Source organism: Coloeus monedula, assembly GCF_965178545.1.
Source record: "Coloeus monedula genome assembly, chromosome: 15".
In the NCBI taxonomy this organism is placed as follows: Eukaryota; Metazoa; Chordata; class Aves; order Passeriformes; family Corvidae; genus Coloeus; species Coloeus monedula.
In genome coordinates this window covers 15,662,247-15,690,016 of record NC_138795.1, presented here as the reverse complement: position 1 = coordinate 15,690,016, position 27,770 = coordinate 15,662,247, and the positions used below count along the sequence as shown (strand labels likewise).

The window sequence follows — 27,770 nt, the reverse complement described above, 5'->3', positions numbered from 1 at the left end:
CAACGAAAGATATTGCAGGGACTGAGGTAAATTGAAGAAGTTTTTTTAAGCAAATGTTTTCTTCTTTGGGGGTTCTTACCTGGGCTAGACTTGCACAGAAGAGTAACCCAGGTCTCTGCAGGTAACGTGACAATATTTTTATGCTGTATAGTGTGAGTAAATACATAAATATTTATGTGTGCAAATAGGGTCCATGGGAGCTCACTTATATGTAGCAGGCAGAGCATTTTCATCACTCTGCTGTGCTTCCTTGTTTACTTATTTATATTCAGAGAAAGGAAGTGGTAAGGCTGACTAGCTGAAACTTTTCTGAGAAGAGACCATTTTGTACCAGAGGAAGCAGTGCCTCTCTGGAACGTCCTCACAACATAGTTCTGAGCTGACAGGAACAGTTCCTTGACAGAAGCTGTTGGGCAGGGAATTCCTTGGAGGTGGCCACGCAGAGGGAATACATGGCTGTGTCATCGACAGCACTGCTATGAACACTCCCTGACTGCCTCGGGGGAAAACCTACCATGGACCTGCGAAATGTCCCCTACCGCTCTGACGTGCTCACCTGGGAGCCAGATGACTTAGCAGAATATTTCAGGACGGTGAGTTTGGCTGTGTTTTGTCTTTGTCTGATGGAGGAGCAAACTGCTGTAGCATTGGTTGGGCTAAATTTAGGGATTTTATAATGGGCAAAGCTCGCTGCGGAACTAAAAGCAAAACCACTGTCGAATGAGAAGCTGAGCTAAACTGGTCAGTGAAAATGAATCTTGAAAGGGATTTTTAAATTGAGTATAAGAGAAACTCATGGCTTTTTAGAGAAAATAAACACATTACTGTAACACTTGTTGGTGTAGCACACATTGACAGCTGCGGAGGGCACTAAGGTGTGAAGATTACAAGTTTTCTGTTTCATCTTCAGTGATTTTCAGAAGTGATATTTTTTTCCAAATTGCTCAGTGTCACAAATGAGCCTCTGAATATATTCATTAATCACATCCATGGCTAGACTTGTAAAACTTGGATCACCTTGGGCTTAATTTTGAAATAATGGGAAGTTTATTCAATGGCTCCTATAACTCTATGGGAGTTTTATCTGGGGAGTTGAGGCAAGTTTGATAGTAGAATGCAAAACTACTTGATAAAGATGAGCAGATCAAACACAGAGTCTGTGTCTACCAAATCTCCAGAGAAGTGAAACTTCCAACTACTTACAAGCCCCTAATTTTAGGGTGCAGGGGTTAGTGGCAGAGGAAAGTGAAACCAAAAACTGGAGATTGAACAGATGAGATCATTATCAAGAGGTAACTTCAGACAAGTACGAAAAACATTACAACAACGGTGCAGGGGGAAGTTGGACCACCATTTCCAAGAAATTAGGAAGGGAAAAACGGCTTTCTGGAAGATCTGATAATGATATTCTGAACAGTGATAAAAGGATTAAGTGTAAGTTCTACCATAACTGAGTGCACATTTATTTGTAGTGCCTCCCTTCTAGTGATCAAGATACCCTCCAGAACAGAGATAGTGGCATTCCACCCTTGGGGAGCTAAATCAGGGCAAAAGCTGTTTAAGTCATCTAAAAAATCTGGGTAAGACAATAATGTCAGCCCGAGGCAGCCAGCTCTGGGCATCTGTCACAAGTGACCAGATCTTGTCCCCAGATGAACTCAGAGAATGAATGAACCAATGAAGAACCAAATTTTCAAATAATTTCCAAAGTCTTTCACTCTGGGTTTTTTTTTTTTTGTTTTTGTTTTTTTTTTTAGAAAAAGCAAAGTGCTCATATTTGGGATATTCCAAGGTTTATTTTTAATAGCTAAACAGTATTTTTCATCAATTACTGTAAGAATGAGATTAGGTCTCAGTCACAGTGATGTGTTGCTTCCCTCTGCACACAGACTTGTGCTGATAACATCATGATAGCACTCATTGTATGAAAGAAATTACTTAACAGGTTGAAGTCCTCAGTCTGCACAAAAGTTTTAACCTATCCTAACATATTTACCAGAGTTAGGACAGTTTCTTCATATGAATAACTGAAGGTGGCTCCTAAAATATCCTCTCTGCTGTTCAGTTGTTTCCAGGATCCGTTCTCACGTACACCAAGTTACAATGTTACACCTTAAAATGAAAAAATGGGATAGAACTATGAAATGATGTAATGCCCCCTATAAGAGGTTCTCTGCCTCAGGGGAGCTATCCCAGCAGCACAGGGTCATTTGTCTGCTTAACTTTCACTAACTAAAGTTTCAGGCAGAACAAGGATCATTCTTTTGTCTCGAAGCCTTCAAAAGTCACTTTGTCTGCCTGCTCTTTTGGATCCTTCTGATATGGACCTGACCACCTTGAAACAGAAAAATGCATTCTAGCCAGATGAAAAATATAAAAATTTAAAAAATACTAAGAACTTCAGACACCTGCTGGAAATGTTTAAAAGTCATGTCTTGCTTCATGGTCAACCTGTACATGAACAACTTTTGAAGAGCATGTCCTTGTCCTAAATGCTACTGGAAAACATAGTATTGTGGAAAAGCTTTACAAATATTATCGGTAATTTCCAGGATTAACAAGTGAGATTTCCATCCAGAAGTGAAAGCTTTTTGATCACAACAACGAATCCTGTGACTGGGATCAGTCAGCTTTAGTATTCCTGGATAACAAAGTTTTTGCTCCACTTCTGCAGCTGCTCATCCCAGTCAGTACCACAACAATCCATTTTTCAAATATTTCTTTGGGCCAGGCAACTGTGAGGTGGTTTGTAAATGTGAGGAATTGCGTGTTCCTAAATGGATGAAAGCCCTTAAGTCCACTGAAGAATGTCTGTCATAAAAATACATGTTTATGGGACAAAATGGGCCATTTAGGCAGGCTGTAGCATACAAAAAGGTACCTTGAAAGCATCTACTCAAAGCCAGCCACATGTTTAAGCATCTTAGTTGATTCTTATAGTTAAGGGTGCAATAATCATCTTCTCATTGACAGCTAAAGTATAAGGACTGTGAGAAAGTCGTGAGGAAGCACAACATAAACGGACAAAGGTTTTTGGTAAGTGGAGTTGTAAAATTCCTTCCTGTAAAATTCCAATCAAGCGATGACTCCTCCTTATTTTTCAGTGGCAGATGAAGAGCCACCTCCCAGGTGGTTACTGAAGTATAAATATGGGAGGTAAATGCTTTTGCTAAAATCAGCCAGACAGTTTGCTTTAAATATGGAATGCTGGGAGCCCAAGCATGTTGTTCAATATGAATATTTTTTAGTATTTTTTTAAACTGACAGGGAAGTTCTAAAACAATAATCTTGCCTTAAATTCATCTCTTCCTTTATAGGAAGTTCTTGTTTTCCAGTATTAACTACAGAAACCCCACATTTAATTATCCTGTCATACTAAAAAAGACACAGCCCTGGTCAGAATGACTGGCCTTTCATTGTAATAACTCCTTCATTTCTCTAGAAATAAAATTAGATTTCTTCTGTAGCAATACACAAAATCAATAAAATTTAAGAGCATCAAAACTAGTAAGCAAAGTCCCAGTGGCTTTAAATTAACATTGTTCCAGGCTTGGTTTAATTTTAGAAAAGCTGATAATTTCCACTGACAAAGCTGCTGTTTCCTGGTCTTAAATGCACATCCATGAAGATGTATAAGAGCTTTTAGTATTACTGCTTTTTACTTTTATTTTCAAATATTAACCATTCTGTTTTCCCCAGAAGTAGTAATTTTGATCTTCTGTTTAATTAGTCATAATGGGGAGATCTTTGCATATCTCTTCTAAAGTTTTATATTTTTCATTTACTTGTCCTAATATTCAGATTTTTGGCATTTCATTGAAACACAACATCAAAATTTTCTAGCCCCTTTTGTAGGAACAGGATATGACCCCTCCCTCCTACTGGAGGGTGGAGTCAGCATTATTCAGACGTGTCATGGGATTTATCCTACCAACCCCCAAAGATCCTCCTCAGCTCAAGCACTAAGGATCTGTGGCTGGAGTGGCAGTTCTGGCTCTGGAAGCATGATGAAACTCTGGTAGTTTGTGAGGTGCAAATAAGAAGTGCAATAACTGTGTGATTTCTAAGTGATGTTTGTGATTTTCTTTTATTTCCAGAGTGTTTCTGTAATTACTTAGCTCAGAGTGCAGCAGCTCTTCAGAGGCATCCCAGCAGATTCAAAGGATGTTTTCTACTGAGCAAGCCAAGCAGCTGCTCACCTCTGCTCAGACTCTTTTAAGCTTTTGACTACTTGTCAATTGTATAATGCAAAAAAAGAGAAAAGGTTCACTTGTTAAACAGAACCACAGAAAGAGACATCCAGTAGAATATTTTAGACTACAAAGCAATCTGGAAAAAAATTGCTTCTCTTTATGAATAGTTATCCTAAGAAACATCTTTTTCCATCTTGTGAGTGACTGGAAACTGCCAAATTACATTTGCACAGAAGCAGCTGCTCAGGCTGAGTGTTTGCTGGGTTTGCAGCTGTTGTCAGGTCTACATCATAAACCTGGCTGTAAAAGTGTTGCTGTAATTCATCAGAATAGCATCCTGGTTTCAAAGTCACCTTTCTGTGTCCACTGGCTACCACAAGGAAAGCCCTTGAGAAATGTTGAGATGTAGTAGGAGTAAAACCAAAGGGGTTCCATGTAACTTATTCTAATAAAATTCTCTACTATTTAAAACAGAAAAGTGGCCCTTATAAAAGAGATTATACATCTAATATTTGTCAGGTTTATCACCAGAACAGAACTCCAGAGAGAAGCTTAAAAAGCCTTTAGAAAAAACCATGATTCTTCAGGAAGTACTGCAGAACATTTCCACAAAAGCAGTACATTTTTCCTGTGTTTCACTCCTCCCAGAGGCAAAACAGTGTGGAAAAGTACAGATTGGATTTGTTCTGTCCTGAACATTGAACATTGGTTGTGAACCAATGTGTGATTAGAAACCTATTATTGCTACCAGTAAAAAAGACAGAAAGAACCAGACTATTGTCCATGTTCCAAAGAGAATTCAGGAAGCTTGTGATTAACTAAACAAAACACTAAAGCAACTAAATCCAAAGTTTTCATAATGCCTGAGTCTGTCCTAGCTGTGGATTTGCTCATGCTGGAGGAAGAGGAGGGATGACTCTGCAGGAGCATCAGGAAAGCACATCTCAGTCAGGAGTTATCTCAGTCCAGTTGCTGAGTTATGGTTGAGGGGGGAACAAACACTCTCCTCCCCCCATCCCTGTTTCTAGAGTAATTTTTTTAGGCTGCCAAGGCTGCTTTTAAGTCCAAGGAGTTTTCTAGCAACATGCCCCCTGGAACATGGGATTTTACGTGTATTGTGATGTTATAGATAAGGTTCTTGGAACAAAACTCCAGCCAAAGGTCCTCTATTTTAAAATCTACAGCTTTACCCTGGAATTTTGCAATCATGCACAGTCTTGTCTAGTTTCACTGTGCAGACATGAAGGAATTGAATATACCTGGCTTCTGAAGTTGCTTAAATACCACATGAATTCATGCCACATTTTTGAATATATAAGTATGACTTACTTGGGTAAATCACAGGGTGTTCCACGGACAATTTTGTCATGTATCCCATGTGTTTCCTTTCCAGAACATGTCTGAAAATGATATTCAGAAATTTCCAAAGCTCAGAGTGCCGTAAGTAAAGTTGAACAACTCTAATACTAAAAATTATTTTAGCTGTTTTGCAGTGAAATCTCATAGGAAATATCAGGCTGTTTGGTTAGAGACCTGTTTATTGGAGCGTTTACTGAGAGAAAAAGAAGAATATTCCAAAATAAAATGAGTGTTGGCATGACTGCTCAAGCAAAATGATACAATACAAGAAGATTGTCTGGGGGATGTTCAAAAGAACTCGTGCATAAGTTCTTTGACTGATAGCAGCTACACAAAGGTTAAACTTTCTTGCAAGTATTACCTTTGAAGTATGCCTTAACTGTTCACTGCTTAACTGTTGACTTTAACTTAAAGGAAAAAAAAGTCAGTTATGTCCACAACAGAGGATTTGAAACGATTTTCATGTGCTTTTGCTTTAGGTGGGCGTTCAAGGTAAATCAGTCTGGAACATGTGATTCAGTGTTCAATAGCTTTCCTCAGGTCCTGTGGATTAGGCCTTGAAAAAGTTTCCATTTCATCTGAATAGCTTCCATATTTTCATGGAAGTTACTCAATGAAGAGCATTAATCTCATTAAGTCAATACCGAGTAAGAGAAATTGGCTTCTTCTAATGGTGGAAAATGAAGGATTTTATTTTGCTATGAGTTCTCTGCTACATGTTTAAGCTGGAGGTTAGAAGGTTCCTAACCATGAGACACATGGAGCTCTTCATGGTCTTCCAAACAAAGGAGGGGGAATAAAAGGGAATTCAAGCTGTTCCAGCACAGCTGTTTCTTTGTTGCTCATTCCAGACTCCCTCCCTCCACACATGTCTTGATTTTGCTGCAGAAGATACAATTTGCTTTGCCTTTTCTGATGCATCAGAGCTTGTGTAAGGTGTTTTGGGGAAGACAAGAATATTGAAGTTTTGTGCTCATGAGTGAGCTGGTGGGAAGAGCTGAGCCCAGCAGGACACCCTTGTTCAGATCAGATATGAAGGACTGAATTTGAAAGCCTTGGGCATGACTTGTTTCTTAGAATCACATCTGTATTGTCACACAATAAATACCCTGGTAATAGGGGTTGGTGGTGTGCAATATGTTTGTAAGGAGGTCCAGATATTATTTTAAGAAGATGCTCTGGTGTCTCAGAATTTCTGAACTCATTGTCAATTAAAAGAAACATTGAACAATGGTACTGATAGACCAGATTAGAATTTGTAATTCTCTGGTAATTTGTCCCACTTTAGCAATCCTTTGGCAGAATTACCTCTTGTTCTCATTGTCTGAGTTTTTAATTTTGAGACCTTTTGGTGATTTCCTTTCAAATTGTGAATCAAAAGTAGTCAATGGATGGTCTAATGAACTCAGAGATATTAATGCCATAGGTGAATCATTAAAACAAAATCTAACCATGTGGAGTTGCTCCTACCTCCTCACCAAACCTACTGATATCTCAAAATTTGATTTTCACAGTCCACTTAACTTGTGACACCCTGGAAAAAGTAAACAGCCTTTTTTAGCCAGGCCTTTTGGGTTTCTCACTTGTTACACCCCAGCAGAAACTGAACAGCCTTTTGCAATGAGATCTTTTGGGTTTCTCAACGAGAAGAGAATTTGAAATCAAGAGCTTTAAAAGAAGAGTGAAGCTTGGTGCACAGCTTGAGGAACTGAATAAATAGGTAGATATTTAAATCTGAGTGAAAGCTTGGGAACTAAGGCCTCTGTTCTCGGACTTTTCCACACTTACAAACAAGCAAAATATTCACTGGAATATGGTGATTATACATGCAGAAAGGTCCTCCATGTAATGCCACTGTTTAAAACAAGAATTTAGAGCTTTAATAGGGAAGAGAACTGGTTCTCACTAAAAACAACCAGCCAAAAAAAAACCATCCACAGACAACAACAATAAACCAAAAATCCACCAAAACCCAAAAAAACCCTCCTGGATAGAATTAATGGGCAGAAGAATGTGCCACATTTTAAAACATTAATTTTATTACTTCAGAAGCTCCACACTCATTGAAACACAAAGTGCTGGCTGGTGGCTTCTGCTGGAATACATTCACACGTTTCTTTTATATGATAATGCAAACCTCCACTGGTAGGAAGAGTTCTACAAGCTGGAAGGCACATTAGCATATTGTAGTTGCACTACCTGATACTCAGTAGCAGTGCTAAAACCTGAGAATATTCTGCAAAAAGGCTTAATAGAGATAGCAGATGTTACAGCGTTGGCCAGCGATGACATGAATAAAAGATACATAAACAAGAGAAATTGATCCCCAGTAACTTTAGCAGGAATATTCTGACCTACGTGCACCCAGCACCTGGAATTACACAAGGTTTGCAAAGCACAGCCTGCATCTGTACAGGCCTCCTGAGCTGGGTGTGTGGGTTTGCTAAACATGTTCCTCTGAGCAAACCTACAGCTCAGGCTTTTAACTTAACTGTGTCATTATTTGGGGATGATTCTGTGATTTTTCAAGAGTCAGAAGTAGGTCAGGGTTGTCATTACAAGGTATGACAGGTCATTTCCTGAATCTAATAATAAAACTCCACAACCTTCTGGTATTACTAACAGAATTGTTATTTTAAAAATTAATCTCCACTAGCCATATTACAGGTGCATGTCTTCATAAAACTTTTGGCTTCTTTATAAAACAAAAAAAAAAAAAAAAAAAAAGATTTAAGCACTATTTTGAAAATTAAAATGCTTCTTATAATCTTTAGCTCTCTCCACTGAAAGGGCTGAACTTCTTGGAAAACTTTGCTAAAAAAGTTAATATTAATACCACTGTGCTTAGATACACACCTGAATTCTCACACACTGTGTCCTGAAAGAGATACACTGGTGAAACTGGGAAGGGATTTGGTGTGTTTTACACAGAGCAGACATTGACCATCATTCCTAAGTGCTAAATGAAACTCAGACCTAATCATGAGGGTGTTACTAACATTTTGATAATAAATCTAATGAAACAAGAGGCCAGTATACAGCTTAAAACAGTTTTCCTATTGCTCATGAGCACTACTGGCAGTCAAAGAAAGTCATGAAGTTTTATGCTTGTGGAGAACAAATTTGAGTCTTGCAAAATATTTTAAAGCACATTCAACAGGGTTTGCCTTACTTACTGTGGTCAGAATTGATAAACAGAAAAAGCAAAGATTTCATTAAAGATGACACTGGTGGTTGGTTGATACCTGAACCATGATACAAACACTGAAATTAGTCTGTCACTCCTGTTTACTATCTTGAGAGAAAAGGGTTCCAAGTTTTCAGGAGGCTGTTGATCCTTGTGGCTATTCCAGTGGCAGGTTCCTGGCAAAGCTGAGATTTGGAATTTCCAGCCTTGTTCAGAGAGCTTAGGGCATATCCCACAGCACTCCAAAGTGTATCCCATAGCACTGGTGGAAATTTCCAGTAGCAGAAAGCTCATCATTGCACTCATTGCATCTGCCAGCTCAGTGACACAGCCAGAGCCTGCAAACATTGCACAGTCTGAAAGTCGTTCTACTTTCAGAAGAGTAAAAGTGCAAACATAAAAATTGAGAAATCTGCACTTTCTCTATTGAAAAGGTAGGCTTTGGGCAGATGATGTCAGTGTGTGTGCACACATGCTCTCAGCTGAGATCTAAAGGTTGTTGCAAGGATTGGAACATAACTGGTATTCAGGCAGTTTTGGAGTCAATAAAACAGCATTGCATCTGCCCAGCAGGGTCTTCTCAAAGGCCAAACCAAAGACTTGGATCACCAACTGTGCTTTTGCATAGTGCTCAATATGCAACTGTGCAGCCTCCTGGCTCTAGAGGAATTTGTATTCCCCCTCTCTTACCCATCTTAAGCCCTTTATCCCAATACATGTAGAGTGGATTCCACCCATGTCAACAGTATCTGCAGTTAAGTGAACAAAAGCCAGTTTTGGAGTCCTGCTTTGGGGGCTGGTTGTGTGGGTTTTTTTTTAAATTTCAACTTCCTGCCAGCTTTAAGTTTAGCAACTGGTGGAGGAGGTAGAAAGAGAAAGAGAAGTCTGAGTAACATTTTCTGCAAGTGCTGTTGCCTTATCCTCTCCTATCATCCACTCCCACATCTCAGAGAGCAGTGTGGTTTTGGTACTTCCTTCCTCACATGGTGACAGGCTCAGTTGCTCAGTGCACCAATCTTCCCTGAGAATGTTGCTTGTAAAGCATGACCCTCCTAAAATTTTCTTTCTTCTAATAAACCCTCTGAGCCATTGGTTTTAAGCATTTCAAATAAACTAGAAGTAAAGATTAGACACTGTATCATCAAATGATTGATTTTTCTGGCAGAAAGATAAGATGATCAACTTTTTCCTGTCAGTTTTTCCTCAAAAACCAGTTCAGGTAAATCCTCATAGCAGCCACCTCAGGTTTAGTCCAGAAAGCTTCCAAACACTCAGGTCTCATTCACCCCCATGGAAGTCTGAACTATAAGAATTATTAGCACGAAAACCAGTGAACTTTTCTTTAGCTGAAAAAACCCCAAGACATTCTGGAAGATCCTCTGCTTCTCCTACAACAGGGAATAAGCCACACAAATTCCATAATCCACTTCTAAACCAAAGCACTGATGTGTGCAGGGCACTGCTCACCCCAGGACATTTCCTGATGTCTCACCTGGAATTTATTATTCACACAGCAACTTCTTTATCCCCTGCAGCAAAGGGAAATGTCTTGTGCAGAACGGGGTGGGTTCCATGGGAAAGAAGAGCAAGAGCACTCCTATGCCTATAACTTGGCATTTCTCTTGCTTTATCCAACTTGCTTGGGTAGCAATGTCAGGTTTGGACAGCTGTAATCCTTCTGAAATTGTTAAAACTTGTGCATGTACTTATTTCAAAAGGGGCAAGCATGATTATATTGGCTTCAAACCAGAAAATTGCAAAATACTGCCTTAAACAAGAAAACCTAAACAATATTCTTTCTCTGTATTTCTCTTTTCATACTTGGATCCTTGAGTGCATATCCTTAACTTCACACCACTCATCTTCATGCTTTTCAGACAGCACTATTGCCCGGATCTGAAATAACTTCATTTTGGTTTGTTTTTCATATTAGATTGCTTGAAAACCTGTCTTCCTCCAGTCCCACCTCAGAAGAGCAGTTAGACATGAAAGATGCACTAATTAGGTCATTTGGAAAAAACTAGGGCATTGTTATTGCTGAGTAGCAGAAAAAGACATGAAAGGAGAAGAAAAACAAAATTTATGCCTGGCCATAAACGAATATTTTACAGTATTGATATCAACTTTGACTGGCCCAGCCTAAGATGTGTGGGGAAGAATTCTACATTAACAAACAAATAAGATTTTACAGAATTTAGAAGCTGAGACAAACAGATACGTTAATTTCCTGTTTCTTTCATAATACTTGTATTTCCACAATTACTGTCTCTGATAGACCCAAATAATACAAGAGGGAAGTAAAATGGGATATTTTTAAGTGGATATATGTAAACAATTTTCTTTGCCACAGGACTTTCTCAATAAGAAGTATTGACAATTCAGAATCCGACCATGGCTCGTTCTAAGCTTTCTTTGAAGAAAAATAATCATAGAGGCAAACTTCATTAGTAGCAGAGCAGAATTCTGGTCTCTCAGTAGAATTAACCCTGTGGATCTCAGTACTGACTCTCATCTAGCTTGGAAAGATCTCCCCAGGCATAAAATTACAGCTTTTTTATATTCCAGGAGTATTTCTGCTATGCCCTGAAAATGTATTAAAACATGGAACGAGATCAGCCTTTCCCCCTTCTGTGCTGGAGGGATTCTGGATGAGATATGGATTGGTTGCAGAGGAAGGAACATGAAAAGAATAAAGAGACTCAGGGAACATTTAATTCCTGCTTTTGCAGCCATAAGCTCTGTTTCCTGAAGTATTATTTGCTTTTTCCATGCAAAATCATACGAATGCCATGACCATTATTTGAAGCCGTGTGATGTCTACAATACCAAAGATTCTAAGACTTGCTGGGTTTAATGCTTATTTTTAAACATGATCCAACAACGTGGGGTTTTACCAAGGTCAAAAAAGTCTTGTTTGGAATTGGATGTGCTGTAGTATGGAATTGGATGTACTGCCTCCTTAGCAGTAAGATGGTAAATTCAGTGCTTTTATCACATAGTAAATAATAATAATAATAATAATAATAATGAGTTACCAGATTAAACTTAGCAAATACTGGGGGATAATGGCTAGGAAAATGACTTCGCTGCTTTGACAAGTGACAAGGTTTTTTTTAAACAATTTTGTTCTTCTTTTCAACAGAATTGTAAGTAAATTAAGCCAAGAAATAAACAAAAATGAAGGGAGGCTCTCTTTCCTTCCAAAATGGTGAGTAAAACAACTCAGCTTTCTTGTTCAAAGCTTTCAGATAGATCTTTTCTGGACTGGTTTTCACTTGATCAGTAATGCCTGGATCAGAAGTACAGCCTGGAAATTCTATAAGATAAAGCTCTGTTTCATTAATGTTATCTGATAAGAATATCAAATCCTGAGCCCATGAACACCCCAGACACTTCTGCCATGTCCAGAACCAAGTAACATTTGCACATTTCATGCAGTTTTCTGCCTGAGTACATAGCCTTTAAGAAGGCTATGAAGCCTATAGAGCCTAGGTATATATTATTAATAAATCATCATTAATGCATTCCACAGATCTGTACATCATTACACTTTTTAATGCTTAATGATTTGTCATTGAATATAATATTTGCAGTAGAAAAAGAGCAAAAATTGCAAGAACATTGTATGAGAAAAGAACAATTTATGTCCCTACACAATGGAAACCAAGTCCAGTCTACATAATGTGGTTTTGCATCATCTGATAACATGATTTTACACCTTTCCATTAACTAGAATCCAAAACTAGAATTGAAAACCATAAAAATATTTTTTTAACCTTACAGATATTTATGAACTTGACTTTGAACATCTTGATCAGAATTAGTAAAGGAAGTTTCTGTTTTCAGGACGGGTGAATGTATCTACTGAGTCCCCTTGCTTCAAAGCACTTGACTTCTCTGACTTCAATTATTTTGAAAGAGTCTAGATTCTATTAGGATCCTCTATGCAAAATATCAACTAATGTGTTTTTGGCATTTTGGGCAGAAACACATTTCCCTCATCTGTTTAAGCTTCATTCTACTGTAACAGTTAGCTATTGCCTTTATTTGCAATAGAAGCATCAAACAGTTAATAGAAAAAATTTATTTTTTGTGTCTTTGTTTCAGGGCCCAAACACAAAAATCTACAGAAAACACAGGTAAGTGTATACTGGCAGACTCTAAAAACAAAAAGCTTTTAAAAGTATTAAAATGTTAAATTAGTATTTGCAGAGCAGAGTCAACTGAGGGGACCAGGGTTAGGAACCAAAAAAATAAATGAAAATATAGTAGTATAAAGAAGTTTCAAAAAAGAAAAGAGTAGATGCAGGACAATAAGTAAGAAAAAGTATTTTTAAAGAGCAAAGATGGTGAAGGAAGCCAAGAGCAGAGACTTTTACATGAGAATCCCCAAAATGTCTTTATTTAACCCAATAAATTGTATCAGTGCTTATATATTTCTGTTTCAACATCTCTGCCCTTCCTCCTAGCAGCACTGTATTAGAGAGGGAAGCTGAAATTAAAAAAACCCATCCTTCTTTTATGAAAGCTAAAATAGTCTTAAGCAAATAGATAAGAAGTCTGGGCTCATTCTGAAAGCACTTTGTTTCAAATTATATTTAAAAGTGGAAGTGGGACAAACTCGAAGTGCCAACACCCAGCTCATGTCATAGCAGGGTAGCTCTGTCTTAGCTTTGAATCAGGGTGTTATTCACAGAGCCCTCCGTGGCTGCCAGCCTGCCTCTGAAAGAACAGCTCGTTCCTGTGGCACAGGACTGAGGTTCAGAGCTCACCTGGCATTTGTTGGGTTCTTTCTGTCAACTTATTATGTCTTTGACTGTCCATGCTCAGAAATGTGTGCTTGTGCTTCTTTACACAGGGTACGCTCAGGATGATGGTGGCTGGTCTTCATTTGTGAGTATTTGGGTTAAGAAACCCCCCTGGCTCAGGTTTTTCTGTTCTGTCTGCTGTCCCTTGGGCAGCACAGCTGGGGGGAGCTGGGGCAGGAAAAGCAGGAGCAGGAATGATTGGAGTGGCTGCATACAAATTTCCTCACTGAGGAAGGGTTGTCCCCCAGAAATGCAAGGCAGAGCTTCAGAATGGCCTTCCTTATCCACTGGCTCAAGTAGAAGCTCCCAGCCTATGCCCAGGTCCCCACAGAACCACAGCTGAATTTTATGCAAGAGCTGTTTCAAGCTCTTAAAAGATGTGTCTAGTAGATGAAACATTGCTGTGTTTATTCAGTGACAAATTCTTGCCATTTTATTCTCTAGAGCTAATTTATTGAACAGTAATTTTTTTAAAGCTATTTAGACTTCAGAAGTTCCTTTTGCCTTCTGGCATAGAAAATGCCTTGACAAAGGTCATTAGGTGAAGCACACACACCTCAGCTGCTGATGCACAGCCTGGGTTTATGAAGATCTCTGAGGCTGACCAGTGCTAATGGCTTTTCTACAAAAATAAAAGGGAGAGGCGTTTCTAGAAGACACTTCTAAAAACTTCTAGACACTGTTGCTAAGTTCACAGGAGATTCGCTGCTATTCTGGGAGCACAAGAGATAAAAGTAACCACCTACACAGCACATGGGCTCTGTGCCAGTGCAGAGGACTCTGGAAATTCCAGCTGTGATACCAATGACAAGTGGAGTGTTCTTTTTCTCTCAAGCCTTGGCAGATTGCACAGATATGCAATGACCATATTGACACTGTGACCTTATGAGGTCCTGCAAGTCCTACCAAGGCTGGTTTGGGTCAGGAGGACACCAAGACCCGAATCAAAGACCTCTGTTTCCATGAATAATTTTTAAAAGTTGGATTGCATGCTGTAGAGGACATGTTAGAAAGCAAGAATGACAATCAGAAGCATCAACTGCTGCTCCAGTGTGTTCCTAGGAACACTGGATTGTTTGCTGGTTCCTAGTCTATTCCCTAAAACACTTCATGCATTTCAGTAAACCTGCACCTTATCTTGATCTCCCACTGCACTTACTGTGATCTAATGATATTTGTTCCTTTCTTAAGCTCTTGAGTGCTCCATGCATTAGTGGAACGTTGCCTCCTTTCCCCATATTATTTCAAGAGATTTTTTTTCCCTCCAACTGGTTGTAAAAACTTGGTCTCTTCCAGAGTGAAAAATACCACAGTGAAAGGCCGCAAGGAAACTGCTCTGAAGGGTTTAATATTCTGTTCCAGCACCCACTTTTTATGCTCATTTCCCAGGATGATGATGATGACTATGAAAGCCCTGATGAAGACCAGGAAAAGGAAGATGAGGCTGACTATGAATCACCAACAGAGGAACCTGAGGAAGCAGAACATGACAGTGATGGTTATGAGCCACCTCCATCCAATAATGATGAAGCACATCACAATGTCATATTTCCTGCCAAGTCACTTCCAAGCACCACAGATTATATAGGTAATTACTAAAAATTAAGCACTATTAATAATTTACAAATTAGCTTTTCCCACATTATCAGCCACATTTTAGGTAATGGAATATAGAGGGTTTTTCCTTGAAGTTAACAGTGTAGTTCATGAACAAGATTTAGTGACACAGACTTGGTGGGTTTGTGACTTTCAAAGTTATATCTTCTACTTTGGACAAGCTCTGTTGGAATAAAGATTAGTTTTGTATGATGTGGGCATTATTTGTCCTTTGATTTGAAACTCTATGAGGTTACACACATGTACATGCTACAGTAGCTTTAACAGTGCAACCTTGGACAGAGCAAGTTGTCACAACAACAGCAAAAAAGCTCTAGTGGAACTTGGGAAAAGAATGATCAGCCTTCCCTGCCTGTCATTTTTGTTTTACATCTGATTCCTCAGCAGCCTGGAGCTGTAGAGTCCATTCAGGAGCACAAAGCTGCCATTCAGATTGGCTGGTGTGTCACACACCGCACTGCAGGGAATGAAAATAAATCCTGTGGGCCAACAGACTGGTGGGGGGAGTCATCCCCACAGGGACAGACCAGCCTGGAACTCCCAACACAACACACTGATCCTAAAGCAACTGCTAATTATATCCTACAGCAATGCCTTTATGATTAACTTCCTTTATGCTTAACTTTAGTATCCAGGTTCTTGCAAGGGCCCTTTGTCATAAAGATCTAACGAGTGTCAAATAATGAAACTCTGTATAGTTGTTTAGTTTGAGATTTTTGTTTTCTTTAGACAGACCTTCATCAGCCAGATCACCACATCCGTCTCCACAGCCTCCACATCAGCCTCCAGTACCACCCCAGCGACCTGGCCCAGCCCCAGGACCAGCCTCATTTGGGGGAAGAAGTGCTACTGTACGTTCCTTTCTTAATATCTCACCTATTTCCTATGTCAGTATAGAAGTCCAAGTGTAAAGCCATTTTTATTCACCTAGTCTATGAAGAGGAAGAATTTCAGCCATCAAAATAGATTTGAACTCTGTTACAGGGTGGCCAATGTTCAAGGAAAAATTAAATTTCACAGGAGAAATATATTTAATTATTTCATATTACTTCACTGTTTCTTGCACTGGAAATACACACCTACTTGTGAATGCCTCTCCCACATAAATTATGTATTTTACTGTAAGAGATGCCTCTCTGTTTTGAAAAAAGAGTTACATTTTTCAGAACTATATTTTCTAGCAGTTGTCCAATTGAATTAAGACCACATAAAAGTGTAAGAGATTGTATAATCACAACACTGATGACCAAGATTTGATTCCTTTTTTTTTCCCCTGTTGTGAATACTTCAAAACTGGAAGCTCTTGTGCTGTTGACAGCTGGCAGTACAGGTTCAGTGTTTGCCAGAGTAGATGTACACTAAACCTACCCTTGGATACACAAGTAAAGGTTTAGGCTGTGACAGAGGGACTTTTGGTCCGATGCAGTGTCACAGAGATACAACAGTGTTGTTGAAGCTCCTGTTTCTTTCCTTTGACAACACACCCCCTCCCTGAAGATCCATCCCACTGGGGTGCTGGGAGACACAACAGATGGAGGCAATTCTGCATCCAGCAAAAACCAATGAGTGTAGGGCATGCTGCAGGAGGGTCCATGGCTCCTGTCCTTCCTGCAGTGAGCAGAGAGCGGGTCCTTGTGCTGTACCACACAAAGACTGGCAGATGTGCGAGGTGGGGTCAATACACTCCAACTACAACAGAAAGGTGAAGACACATTTTAACCACTTGTTAAATACTTGTTTTAGCTGCCAGCTTTCCCTCCTCCACCAAGCAACAACGACTTGAACAGAGACAGAAACATGAAGCTTTTGAAACGTGAGTACAGCTGGTGTTCCCTTTGCAAAGCTTTTCCCACAGACTGTGCAGCACTTCACTTCTTCCTCTTTTTCCTCAGTTCCACTCTCTTCTACTACTCATACAGGAGTCTCGTTATTTTAAGAAGTAACACCAGTTCTAATGTATACAAAATAAAGATATATTGACATATACCAGCAAATTATCTTACACAGCTGTTGTGTTTAGCCCCAGCTCCTTCTATAGACAGAAGCACAAAACCCTCCCTGGATCGCCTTGCTCCCCCATATGAAAGAGAAAGCCCAGGATCAGGTCAGTGTTTGCTTACATTGATATCACTGGGGTTGCTTTAATTGCTGAAAATCAACATTTGTATATAATTAATGCAAAAAAACAACCAAATGCAATCAAGGTGATCTTGAGCAGAACTTATGAAGTGGGAGAGAAATTTCATGTAGAAAACAGCAACCCTGGGTCAGACAGGTGAACAGACAGACATTATGAGCACTGTGTGCAGTAAAGGTTTGATGTACACTTAAGTGATTGAACAAGGAAATATTTAGTAGGTTAAAGGAGGAAATCACCTTTGCATACAAAGGTAATGAAACTCTGCATACACTGCTGTATGTAATGCTGCAACAGACTTAAAAGAAGGCTGAGAACTAATAAGACACCGAAAAAAATGGCATTTCCTTCAGACCTGAAAACCACATTATATACAAAGCATCTACAGATATGACTATATAATTTTATTATCTAAACTCTTATCTGTTATATAATGGCAAAAAAGCACACAGTAGTTCAAAGCTGAACCTTAGATAATATGATTGTGACACATGCCATGTTGAAAATGTTTAAATTTCCCTTTAATATGAGATATTGCAATTTTGCCATCATTTGCAAAGCCAAAATATTTTTCTGGCTTCCATCTCAGGAGGCTGAGAGCATCAACCTGCAAGATTAACTTCCAGTTATATTCAAAAGTCATTTATTTCATAGGAAGTTTAATTAATTTACTTCCATTTTTTCTAAATGTAAGCTTTTGCTGTTTTCAGGGAAGAAGCCAGGCATTCCTGAAAAGGTAAATATTTTTTTTGTGATTATTGATAGCTTTTGCCTATTTTGATATACTTACACATTCTCTTAACTATTCCTTGTTGTTTTACAGCCTCTGGTTTCACAACTAAGGTAAGAGTTTGTCCTCTGCAAATGATCCTCTCATTGCCAGTATTACCCAGTTATTAAGCAGCTTTTTGCCTTTATTTTATCATCTTGCTCCTGCTTTAGATCCCTGGGAGAACAGTTAGCAATGATGCCGAAACCTCCTGTCCCACCAAGTGACAGATATGAAAGAGGCAATCCACCTCCTCTAAGGAAGCAAAGCCCTGGAAAGTAAGTGCTCATTTAATTGAAATTCAATAAAGGAGATATTAAAATTAACAAAAACATGGGCAAGCAACACAGGATGGTCTGATTTAGTGGTACTGCATGACAGCAGGGCCTGTGGATAACAAAGTTTTGGTTTGTGAATATGCACAGAATGTGTTCTAAGCTGCAGAAAGGTGTGAATGCAGAAAAACCTCTCTCCAGTCATATCTGAAAGAGCCGTGGCGTGGGGCATGACTCACTTCCAAGTTGTACAATGATATATATGATCCATGGTTTTTCCACCAGATCAAGTTCTTGTTCTAGGGAACATTCTTACTTGAATGCTATTGCTATTGTTTTAGGGTGTTAGAAAAGGAAAGCTATACTTCCATCCCATTGATTTTATTACCCTGCAAAACTCCTTCTTAATAGCCAACAGCATTTTCTAGCAGAACTGGATCATTCTCCAGCATTTTTTAGACAAGCTGGGGGCTGAGCACTGACTGAGCTTAAAACAAGATAAGAAATAATTGAGATCTGCTAATCAGCCAGGAGAGTTTATCAGAGAAACAAAGCCTGATTTTCTTATGATATGCTCCAGCAGTGCTGCCAACTATTATAAATGAGTTCAAGACTTGAAGACTAATGTTTCATCATTGTACAAACTTGTTCTAAGCTCTAATCTTACAATCAATTCATCAGACATTTTCCTTGTTGATAAAATCAAGACGGGCTAAGGACTAGAATAATGGCTTAGATTATGGCTGAAAATTAGAATCTTATATATTTTTATGAGGAAAAAAGTGTTTCAGCATCCCTTGGTCTTTAAAACTTACTATAAATTCATGTTCTAGTTGAAAATATGGCCTAATGCACACGAAGTGTATGAGTAGTATTCCACCTATGATGAGTGCTTTGTTTTAATTTCAGGCAGAGCTGGCCACCACACAAGAAAAATGAAGTAAGTATAGTCTCAAAGCATACATTTAAAAGTATAGAGGTTACAGTTAAATTAAGTACCAGTATAAACGAATAATTCTGGAAAAGGGAAACAAGTTTCTTTTATAAATTATAAGGAATACTCATGGATCTTTCATAGCACATGGAGTGTTTTTAAAGAGTTCTTCTGTGTCAAGCTCAGTTTATTCCCTGAGAACTTTATCTTGGATATCAGGAAGAATAAGGCCAGAATTTGTTCTGTGACATGGAAGAAATGGTTTTGCTTAAAGAAGATTTGGGCTTCTGGGGATTTTTTCGGCTTAAGCTGACCTAAAAGTTTCACTTTCAGATAACTCTGAGAGTCTACACTTACTTGAAGGAATAAGGAAAGTTTATATCTCCTGAGAGTTTCTGACTATTTTAGGTCAAGATGTGTTATGGGTCATCCATCACACATCTTGTTTGTAAATAATAGCTGCATTTTAATTTAAAAACTTTAAAAATTATTTGGTGCTGCATGAAGACAAAACAACAGCATAACATTTTAGAGGGAAATGACAGTGTAGATATTACTACAATCAAAATTCACCAATGTCCAAATTTTGTTTTGTAAAACATTCCTAAGGACTGTGCTATAATATGTTGCTAATTCCTTTTTTTTTTTTTTTTTTTTTTGGCTCCCCAGGAAGAAGAAGACAGTAAGTATTTCTGCAGTGATTTTTCAAACTTAAAATCTTTTTGTCTTACTTCTAAAAAAAAGATAAAAAGGAAATTATTTCAGATTTGTTGCCTTAGAGCCATTTCAAAAGTCAAGTGCTACCTTGATAGGCTGTAGAATTCTTATAAAAGTGCTTCATGCAGATTTATATATCAAAGCCACAAACCCCAGGAAATCAATAGCTAATAGCTTCCTTCAGCCAGCCAGTTACCAGCCAGCAGGATTTCTTATTTTGAAATACATTACATTAGAGAGATTTGTGTTCTGCACACAGCATCAAACAGCTGGAAACAGAAACCTGGTGTCTCCCAGTTCTCAGATAAACCCTGCTGGCACCAGGCTCTGTGCAAGCTTATTCACTTTTATGAACAGAAGCAGAACTTCTTTCATGTATCCAGAGTGTTTATAAATTACTGCAGAATCCTGATTTCTAAAATTAAGTTGGTAAAGTGACTCCATAACAGAAGCAGGACATTTGGCCAACTCTGTGAATGATCACTGCCCCTAAGCCTCCATAAAGAATAAGGTTATTTTAGCTGTGCAGAGCACAGTTAACCTGTTCCACTCTTACTGCTAGTTCAGGACTGAGGACACTGCAGAAAGAAAATGTTTTATTTCAAGCTGGGAGAAATCTCAGAAAGATGTTCCAAAAGGTGATCTCAAAGCTGCTATTTAGAAGCAACGTGACAGAAAATGTGTACCACCTTCAGCTCTGCTGCAGTTAAGGTACCTCAATTGTGGCTTATCCAAAACAGAAGTCAGAAGACGTAAATGTTGCTCAAGTCTGTTCCAGTTTATTTTTAATTTTAATACCTACTTTTAAGTTCTCAGCTGACCGTATGAGTTTACAATCTGTAACTAACACGCCAAGGACGGTTTATTGCATTATGTTTATCTAATTAAACCGCAGTGAGGTGACAGAATTTCTTCATTCTACTTCATTTAAGAATGTCTCACAAAAGATTTGTTTCCTCCTCTTCCTCTCCACAGCTGCCCCCCAAAGACCAGTGCCACAGCTGTCCTTGCCCCCATACAGCTCCAACGCATTCCCACCCAAATCTGTCAAGCCTCCACCTAAGCCAGGATCCAACAGTATTCCTGCTGCAGAAAGGTTTGTTTCACCATGACTGGTCATTCCTTTTGAGTTTCAATCTCTTGGCAGTTCAGCAAATACCAGCATGAGTGTGGCTGTGGGGTTCTCAGGCACACAAGGTAACCACGTGTGATGCCTTTTCCTGGTGTTAAAATCAAGAGTCAAACACAGTTAGAAGGGGAAAAGGGATTTTACCTTGGGATTTATTTTAAGGATCCTTAGATGCACACGTCCAGGTCATATGCATCAAGATGCACCCTGCTGAATATACCCCAAAAGATGGGGTATCACATTATAGGTGTTACTAATTAGCAGATCTATCAAAGATTCCCTAATGAGAGGCTCAAGTGAGCCCCCCTCCCCAAGGAGCCTTCCCCTGGATGGCTCTATCTTGGTTTACAGAATGTGTTCTGGAGAGGACCTTGGGGTCTGGGGCACACTGATCCCCAGCTACGAAGCTTCTAAAACGTTGAGTCTCTCAGCTTGACAAACAAGTCCAAGAATGTAGGCAAAAAGCACTGAGAATACAGAAGTTGTAAAGAGGTATAACAGGGGTATAAAAGAAAAGGCAAAAAATCTTCATGGCATCAGCGTGGAGTAGTTAATTACTCAGACTGTGCCCTTGCCTCTACAAAATGCTCATTAGTGCTGTTGCCACTATCCAGGAGAATCCTTCCTAGAACTGAAGCTCTGTATCAGTGGAGCAGAGAGTGTACATCAGGCAACCAAGAAAAAACCACGAATCTCTCTGGTTTATGGCAAGGAACTATCTTAGACCCTACATGGTACAAGGCTTCCATTCTTGATGCATCTCTCCCGTTGCCTGCAGGATCCACAAGAATGACAAGTCCTTTTGGGAAGGGATCATCTCCTACAAAACCAGGCAGGATGTAGGACAGAGGGGTCCTCCATGCTCTAGGAGCTTGAGTGTTAGAGGTGCAACTCCTCACACTTCAAAACTAAAAAACAGCACAACCCCAGTTGTCTGGAGTTGAATCTGAAAGAATTTGACCTCCCTTTTACTAAATTTTACTCTGATGGTTGATAATTCCTATTTAAAATTGTGAACCTTCCTGCAGTTTTTTTTCGCAGCTTCAACTTAAAAATATTTGATTTTTATGCCTTCATTTGTTAAAAAGAAGAGCTCCTAACTAAATTTTGATTTCTGATGTAGCATGCAACAGACTTAGACTTTGATGAGTTAGAGTGGTCTCCTTAAGTCCACATCTGATGCCCATTTCCTAATCTCTGTATTCTTTTAATGGCTCTGTGATGAATTCCTCACATTTACCATCACTCCCTGGAACGGCTGACACCCAAGCAAAACAAATATTGCAGTAGCAATTGCAAGGTCATATGCAAATTGAACTATTCCTGTGATGAGCACTTCTGCTTATATTCAAAGAGCATTGCCAAATTTTGCTGTAGCAGAGGCCCCCAGTTTGACTGATTCTCTCCCATACATCAAATCATGATAGGGTGTTTTTGTTCTGCAAACAAAATTAGCATATTTATCTCAGAGCCTTTTCAACAGCTCATTTAAGCAGAAGAGAAATATGAACAGCAAAGGAAAGGAGTGCAGGCCATTTGTTCTCAATTAGGTGAAGAAACCAAAAATAGTAACAAAAATTGAAGAGTGGGACTCCATTTTGAGCAGTTTTGGATGTGGGTTGAGGTTGGCAGAGATCTCTGGATGTCTTCTGGTCCAACCCCTACCCAAGCAAGGTCACCTTGAACAGGCTGCCTGGTACCATGACCAGATGGCATTTGTATGTCTACAAGGAAAGAGAAAGATTCCACAACATTCTTAGCAACTCACTCCAGTGCTTGGTTGCCCTGACATTAAAAAATGCTTCCTGATGTTCAGAGGGAACCTCTGGGTTTCAGTTTGTTCCCACTGCCTCAGATCTTGTCACTGGGCACCAGTGAAAAGAGCCTGGCTCTCCCTTCAGGTATTTATGTGCTCTGATAAGATTCCTCCAGAGCCTCGTCAGCTTCCCAGCTCCCTCAGCCTTTCCTCACCTGGGAGATGCCCCAGTGGCCCTTCCTAGCTTGCAACATAAATGTGAAACTGCATTTTTATCAACAATGTTGCAGAAACTGCAAGAAAAATAACTCTATAAGTGGAACCCCGCAGCCAGCAATGCCTAGTGAGCTGCTCCCTGTGCTGCCTGCTCTGGGGGAAGGACAGAGTCATCCCTGTGAAAACTCAACAAGCTGAAGTACTTCTCTCTGCATTGATCCTGGTACAGGAGTCTTGGTGGCCTTGACTGATTACCTTATTCCCAGATACTGAGCTCCAGGTAAACTTAAAGGTGGATCCACTTACATGAAAAGAAGGAAAGAAAAACAAAAAGAAGGAAAGAGAAGGCTCTCCTCACCCTGTACAGGTCTCAAGGGGCTCTCACATTCTGTAAAACAGGCACAAAGTCCAGATCAGGTGATCAGAGCACAGAAATGTTGTAGAGAAATGTTTTATTTATACTGACTATTTTTTTTTAAACAGTGGTAGAAACCTGTCTACAACTGGCTCACTACCACCACGCTTCCATCCAGGTTTGTATCCTGCATTCTTGCATTTTTTTTTTCTTTTTTAAGTGATTGAAAGTTGAAGGGTAGTTTCAGTGCAGTCAATATAGTAGTTTGGTTTTTTTTTTCCTATGGATGCTTCTGCTTGGTCTGTGAACAGAAAACCATCAAGCTCCTGAAAGGCATCTTGTGTACCTTCCTTAGTCTGAATCAAAGATTTTGGGCTTTTTTTCCTCCTGAAGTTTGGTCTTCCTGCCTAGTTAAACCAGTGTCCACACTTCATATAACCATCCTTTTCTGTACAGTACTGAGAGCTGAGGTATGCAAATCACTGTGGTATGCTAATACTCCCAAAAAAGGTTAGCAAATGCTTTTCATGTGAAATATGCTCCATATTTATCTGGTAGGAAAAAAAAATAAAGAAAACTTACACATCAGTTGCTTTACAAGTCATTTTTTGCATATGGTAACAGCTGTCAGTGTCCTACAGTGACATTTTTTACTTTCTAATTGCTGAGAAGGCAAGGATTGCAATGAGACAACATTACTACTGTCTCTAAAGAAACCAAGTTGCTCTCAGGTGAATAACTGTGGTACAGAAACTGATAAATTGTCACCGTTATTTCAAGTTCATCTGTTCTTATGGAAATCTGAACTGCAAGAGCTCAGTTAAAGCCCCTGTGCACCAAGGATGAAATTATGTAAAGAACCTGGTTCTCATAGAGAAGCCTAAATCTGATTTCAAATCAATTCCAAATGTCTCAGTAGCAGGACGATACAAATACTTCATGCTTCGTAAAATCAAGATCCTACACCCTGGATGCACAGATGAAATTATTTTCCTGGTTTTAACATTGTTTTTCTACTTTTGTATCTTTGAAGGCGGCAACAGCAGATCTCCTTCAAGAGGCCCAGCTGACATGAGACCTCCACTGCCAATTCCTAGCAGGCAGACTGTTCACCAGACAAACACAGAGGAAGATGAGGTACAAAACATGAACCATAACTGTAACGACAGCAAATTTTCTGGTTTCGAGAAAGAACGTCTTTCAAAGTTGTTTTTCTAGTCAGTAGCCACTGTCAGGACGCTACTGAGTGCTTTCAGTTTCCTTTTCTGTGTCAAACTGTAGTGCCTTATTTTGTCCTCACCAAGAAAAACAGCAATGGATAAACCCCAATAGAACAAAATAAGAAAAATACTTGGTTGCTGGGTTACTTGTTTTGCACAACTGCCTTCAGGTAGCATTAGATTTTCAGTTCTCCTTCCACAAAACTTTGATGAGTAAAGGACTCATTCTTTTAAGTGCATTTTTCCTTCATATTTCCTTAAATAAAACAAGTTTAGAGCAAATCACTTGTGGTGATAACACTGGGCAACCATACAAAGTATATTCACAGGAAGTCTCAGATGTCTCAGAAGTCTCATTATTGTCTCAGATGATAGTTAAAAAACAAGCAGACAAACGAAGGCAAAGGATGCCTTTGTGCCCAGTGTCCAGGTAGACAAAAGAGAACATGCTGCTTAAAATCTTTTATTTAAAATATTTGGAAATATCTGTTTTCTTATCTTACTTGCAGGGGCATTACAGCAAGATCTGTAATATTTTCAAATTTATTGAAGTGAGCAGATAATTTAAAACAATTTAGCACTACTTTCCAGGAGCAGGATTACTTACAGCAGTATGATCCCTGAAACTCATACCCTCAGAGGTTCTGCACATAGACCCAAATATCCCTCACACTACTCTACAGATTTCTCTCTACTTATTTGTGTGTTGCCATTCCTGGCAGCTGACTCTGTCCTTGTCCTGTCCCCCAGCCCCAGGGCTCTCTGAAGGATGAGTGGTACGTGGCTTTCGTCAGCCGGCCCGAGGCAGAGGCAGCGCTCCGCAGGATAAACAAGGTACCTGCAAAGGGCTGGGCATCCCACACTCATCTAGGCCATAGAGACCAGCAAATTGAAGTACAGGTTCAAACAAGGCTTGTATGTGGATGTGGAAATAAATTAAAATCATAAAGATAAATAGAATTATATCCCATTGCTGTGGGAGCTGTGGTTGCTCTCTGCTGCCTCACAGCACATGCCGTGAGCTGAAGATGGCACCTGCACCACACCAGGGACTCCAGTACTAAAGTCCAGCTTATGAGGTCCCATTCAGTGCCTTTAAGAAAGGGATTTCCGTGGAAGACTTGTCAAAATAGATCTGAAATTAAGAAAAGCAGAGAGAGTGATACAGTATCACTGCCTTTACCTAAATTACACAGACAATGGCATTATTTTAAGCTGTCTGTAAACACATCACCTAGGAACTTTGATGGGCACTTAGCAGAAATGAACTTCTCTTCTGGTTAAAGTGATAAGAGGTTTGGTCTTTGATATTTTACTTCCTCATTTAATGGAATCTCTTCCTCATTTAACACCATTCCTACCTTCCCTAAAAATCTGCTTTTGGAACAGAGAGGAAAATTTTAAGTAGCAAACTGAAAGACAACCCATTTGTCAAATGACCTAAATGCTTTAATAGAGCAGTTTCTCTTATGGGAAAGGAAAAATATTTCAGAAAGAAAAAACAGTTAAAAGCATGAGTGCTATAGGTAAGGTTGTTACATTGAACAAACCCAGAAGTGTCTGCTATTTGTCATCTTTCATTTTTTCATGTTTCAGGATGGAACTTTCCTGGTGAGAGACAGCTCACGCAAAACTGTTACTCACCCATATGTACTGATGGTGCTGTACAGAGATAAAGTGTACAACATCCAGATCCGGTACCAGGAGCAGGATCACTTATATTTGTTAGGAACCAGCTTAAAAGGAAAAGAGGTACTATGTGTTTTTCACACTGCTTCTCTGGGATCTCCTGCCTCATTCCTAAGTGTCAGGTGACTCTTCTCCTGGAATTCTGCTTATTGTCTTAGAGTTATTCATGGGAGAATGTTGTTATTGCTGGAAGTAGAATCAGGCTGTGCTGTTTGCACTCAGGGAATGAAGGGGTGGCCTTAGAACACAGCCATTAGAAGTCCATGTACCTGGTTAGGGAATGCTTGTTTACCACTGAGATATCAGATAAGGGAAATGCAGAGCTGAGAGCTAATCCATACCTGCCAAGTTACAGCTTTGCTCCCAGACCGGTGGCTCAGCCCCAGCCAGCAGGACTGTGTGGGTTTGCTGGCCCCAGACAGACTGGTGAGCACACTCCTGGCAGTTCTGATCGAGACAGAACCCCCTGAACTGATCAGCCAACTCTGAACTCCCAAGTACAGTCATCACATCAAGCGGATTGATAACATCATGTATTAAACAGACCAAGACTACATAAATTAATTATACAACATTGCAGCAGCAATAACAGAGTTACTGAGCTACAGATCATGGCAGGAATGAGAACAGTTGATCTGGTAGTATTTACTGGACCTTATGTATTTTTATGATACTGATAAATATTTAGAATTTTAAAAAACCCTTTTGTTTCTACTGGTTACTAATAATTCTGACATTTTGGCCTTAGCCTTCTCATTTTTTCCATCCCACAGGAATTTTCTTCTGTAGCAGATATCATTGACCACTTCCAAAGAACACCCCTTCTTCTGATTGATGGAAAAGACAGAGGTTCAAGAAACCAGTGCATGTTAAAATATGCTGCAGGACATATTTAAATGAAACCTTAGAGAAGATCACATATGGTACTGAAGCCTATTGAAGTTTGTAAACTTCAAGATATTTCCCTTTTCAGCAAACTAAAATAATGAAGTCATTAAAATTCATAATGTCAAAGAAAAAGGACTATGTTATTTTTAAATTATGCCTTAAATACAGTACTCCGTAAATATAATTTTCCTACAAAGTGTTTATTACTGTCCATTAATCATACAGCACATGATAATTTTTTATCTTCTAAGATATGTATATCCTCTTGAAATTATTTCCACACCAAATTTGATGAACCATAAATAAATATTAGTACAAGTCTCTGCTTTCACAGGAGCTCTTTTTTTTGATCAGAATTGCAGCAGCAATTCTGTTATTTGAAGCAATACTGAGTAGGCCCAAACATTGTCAAAGCTGAGGAGCAGACAAAAGACAATGAAAGTTGATTTTTCCCCCAATAAATCTAACTATGTTCACTTCTGTGAAAAGACTGAGTCCAACCCAGATCTGAAGGACATGCA

At 39.2% G+C, this 27,770-nt stretch overlaps 1 protein-coding gene across 1 annotated transcript; it reads left to right on the top strand.

The window, feature by feature from the left end:
* Positions 1-422: 422 nt before the first annotated feature.
* On the top strand, positions 423-27,257 carry LCP2 (lymphocyte cytosolic protein 2; the record flags this gene model as incomplete). The annotated part of the gene is made up of 21 exons (XM_082291334.1): positions 423-593; positions 2,974-3,036; positions 5,587-5,633; positions 11,882-11,947; positions 12,847-12,878; positions 13,598-13,632; positions 14,937-15,135; positions 15,894-16,015; positions 16,908-16,977; positions 17,185-17,268; positions 18,012-18,037; positions 18,125-18,144; positions 18,244-18,348; positions 19,255-19,285; positions 19,949-19,961; positions 20,972-21,092; positions 23,581-23,634; positions 24,496-24,589; positions 25,429-25,506; positions 26,269-26,424; positions 27,135-27,257. Exons 1-21 carry the CDS (start codon positions 516-518, stop codon positions 27,255-27,257), a joined length of 1,617 nt encoding a protein of 538 aa, XP_082147460.1. The 5' UTR covers positions 423-515.
* Between the last annotated feature and the right edge of the window lie 513 nt (positions 27,258-27,770).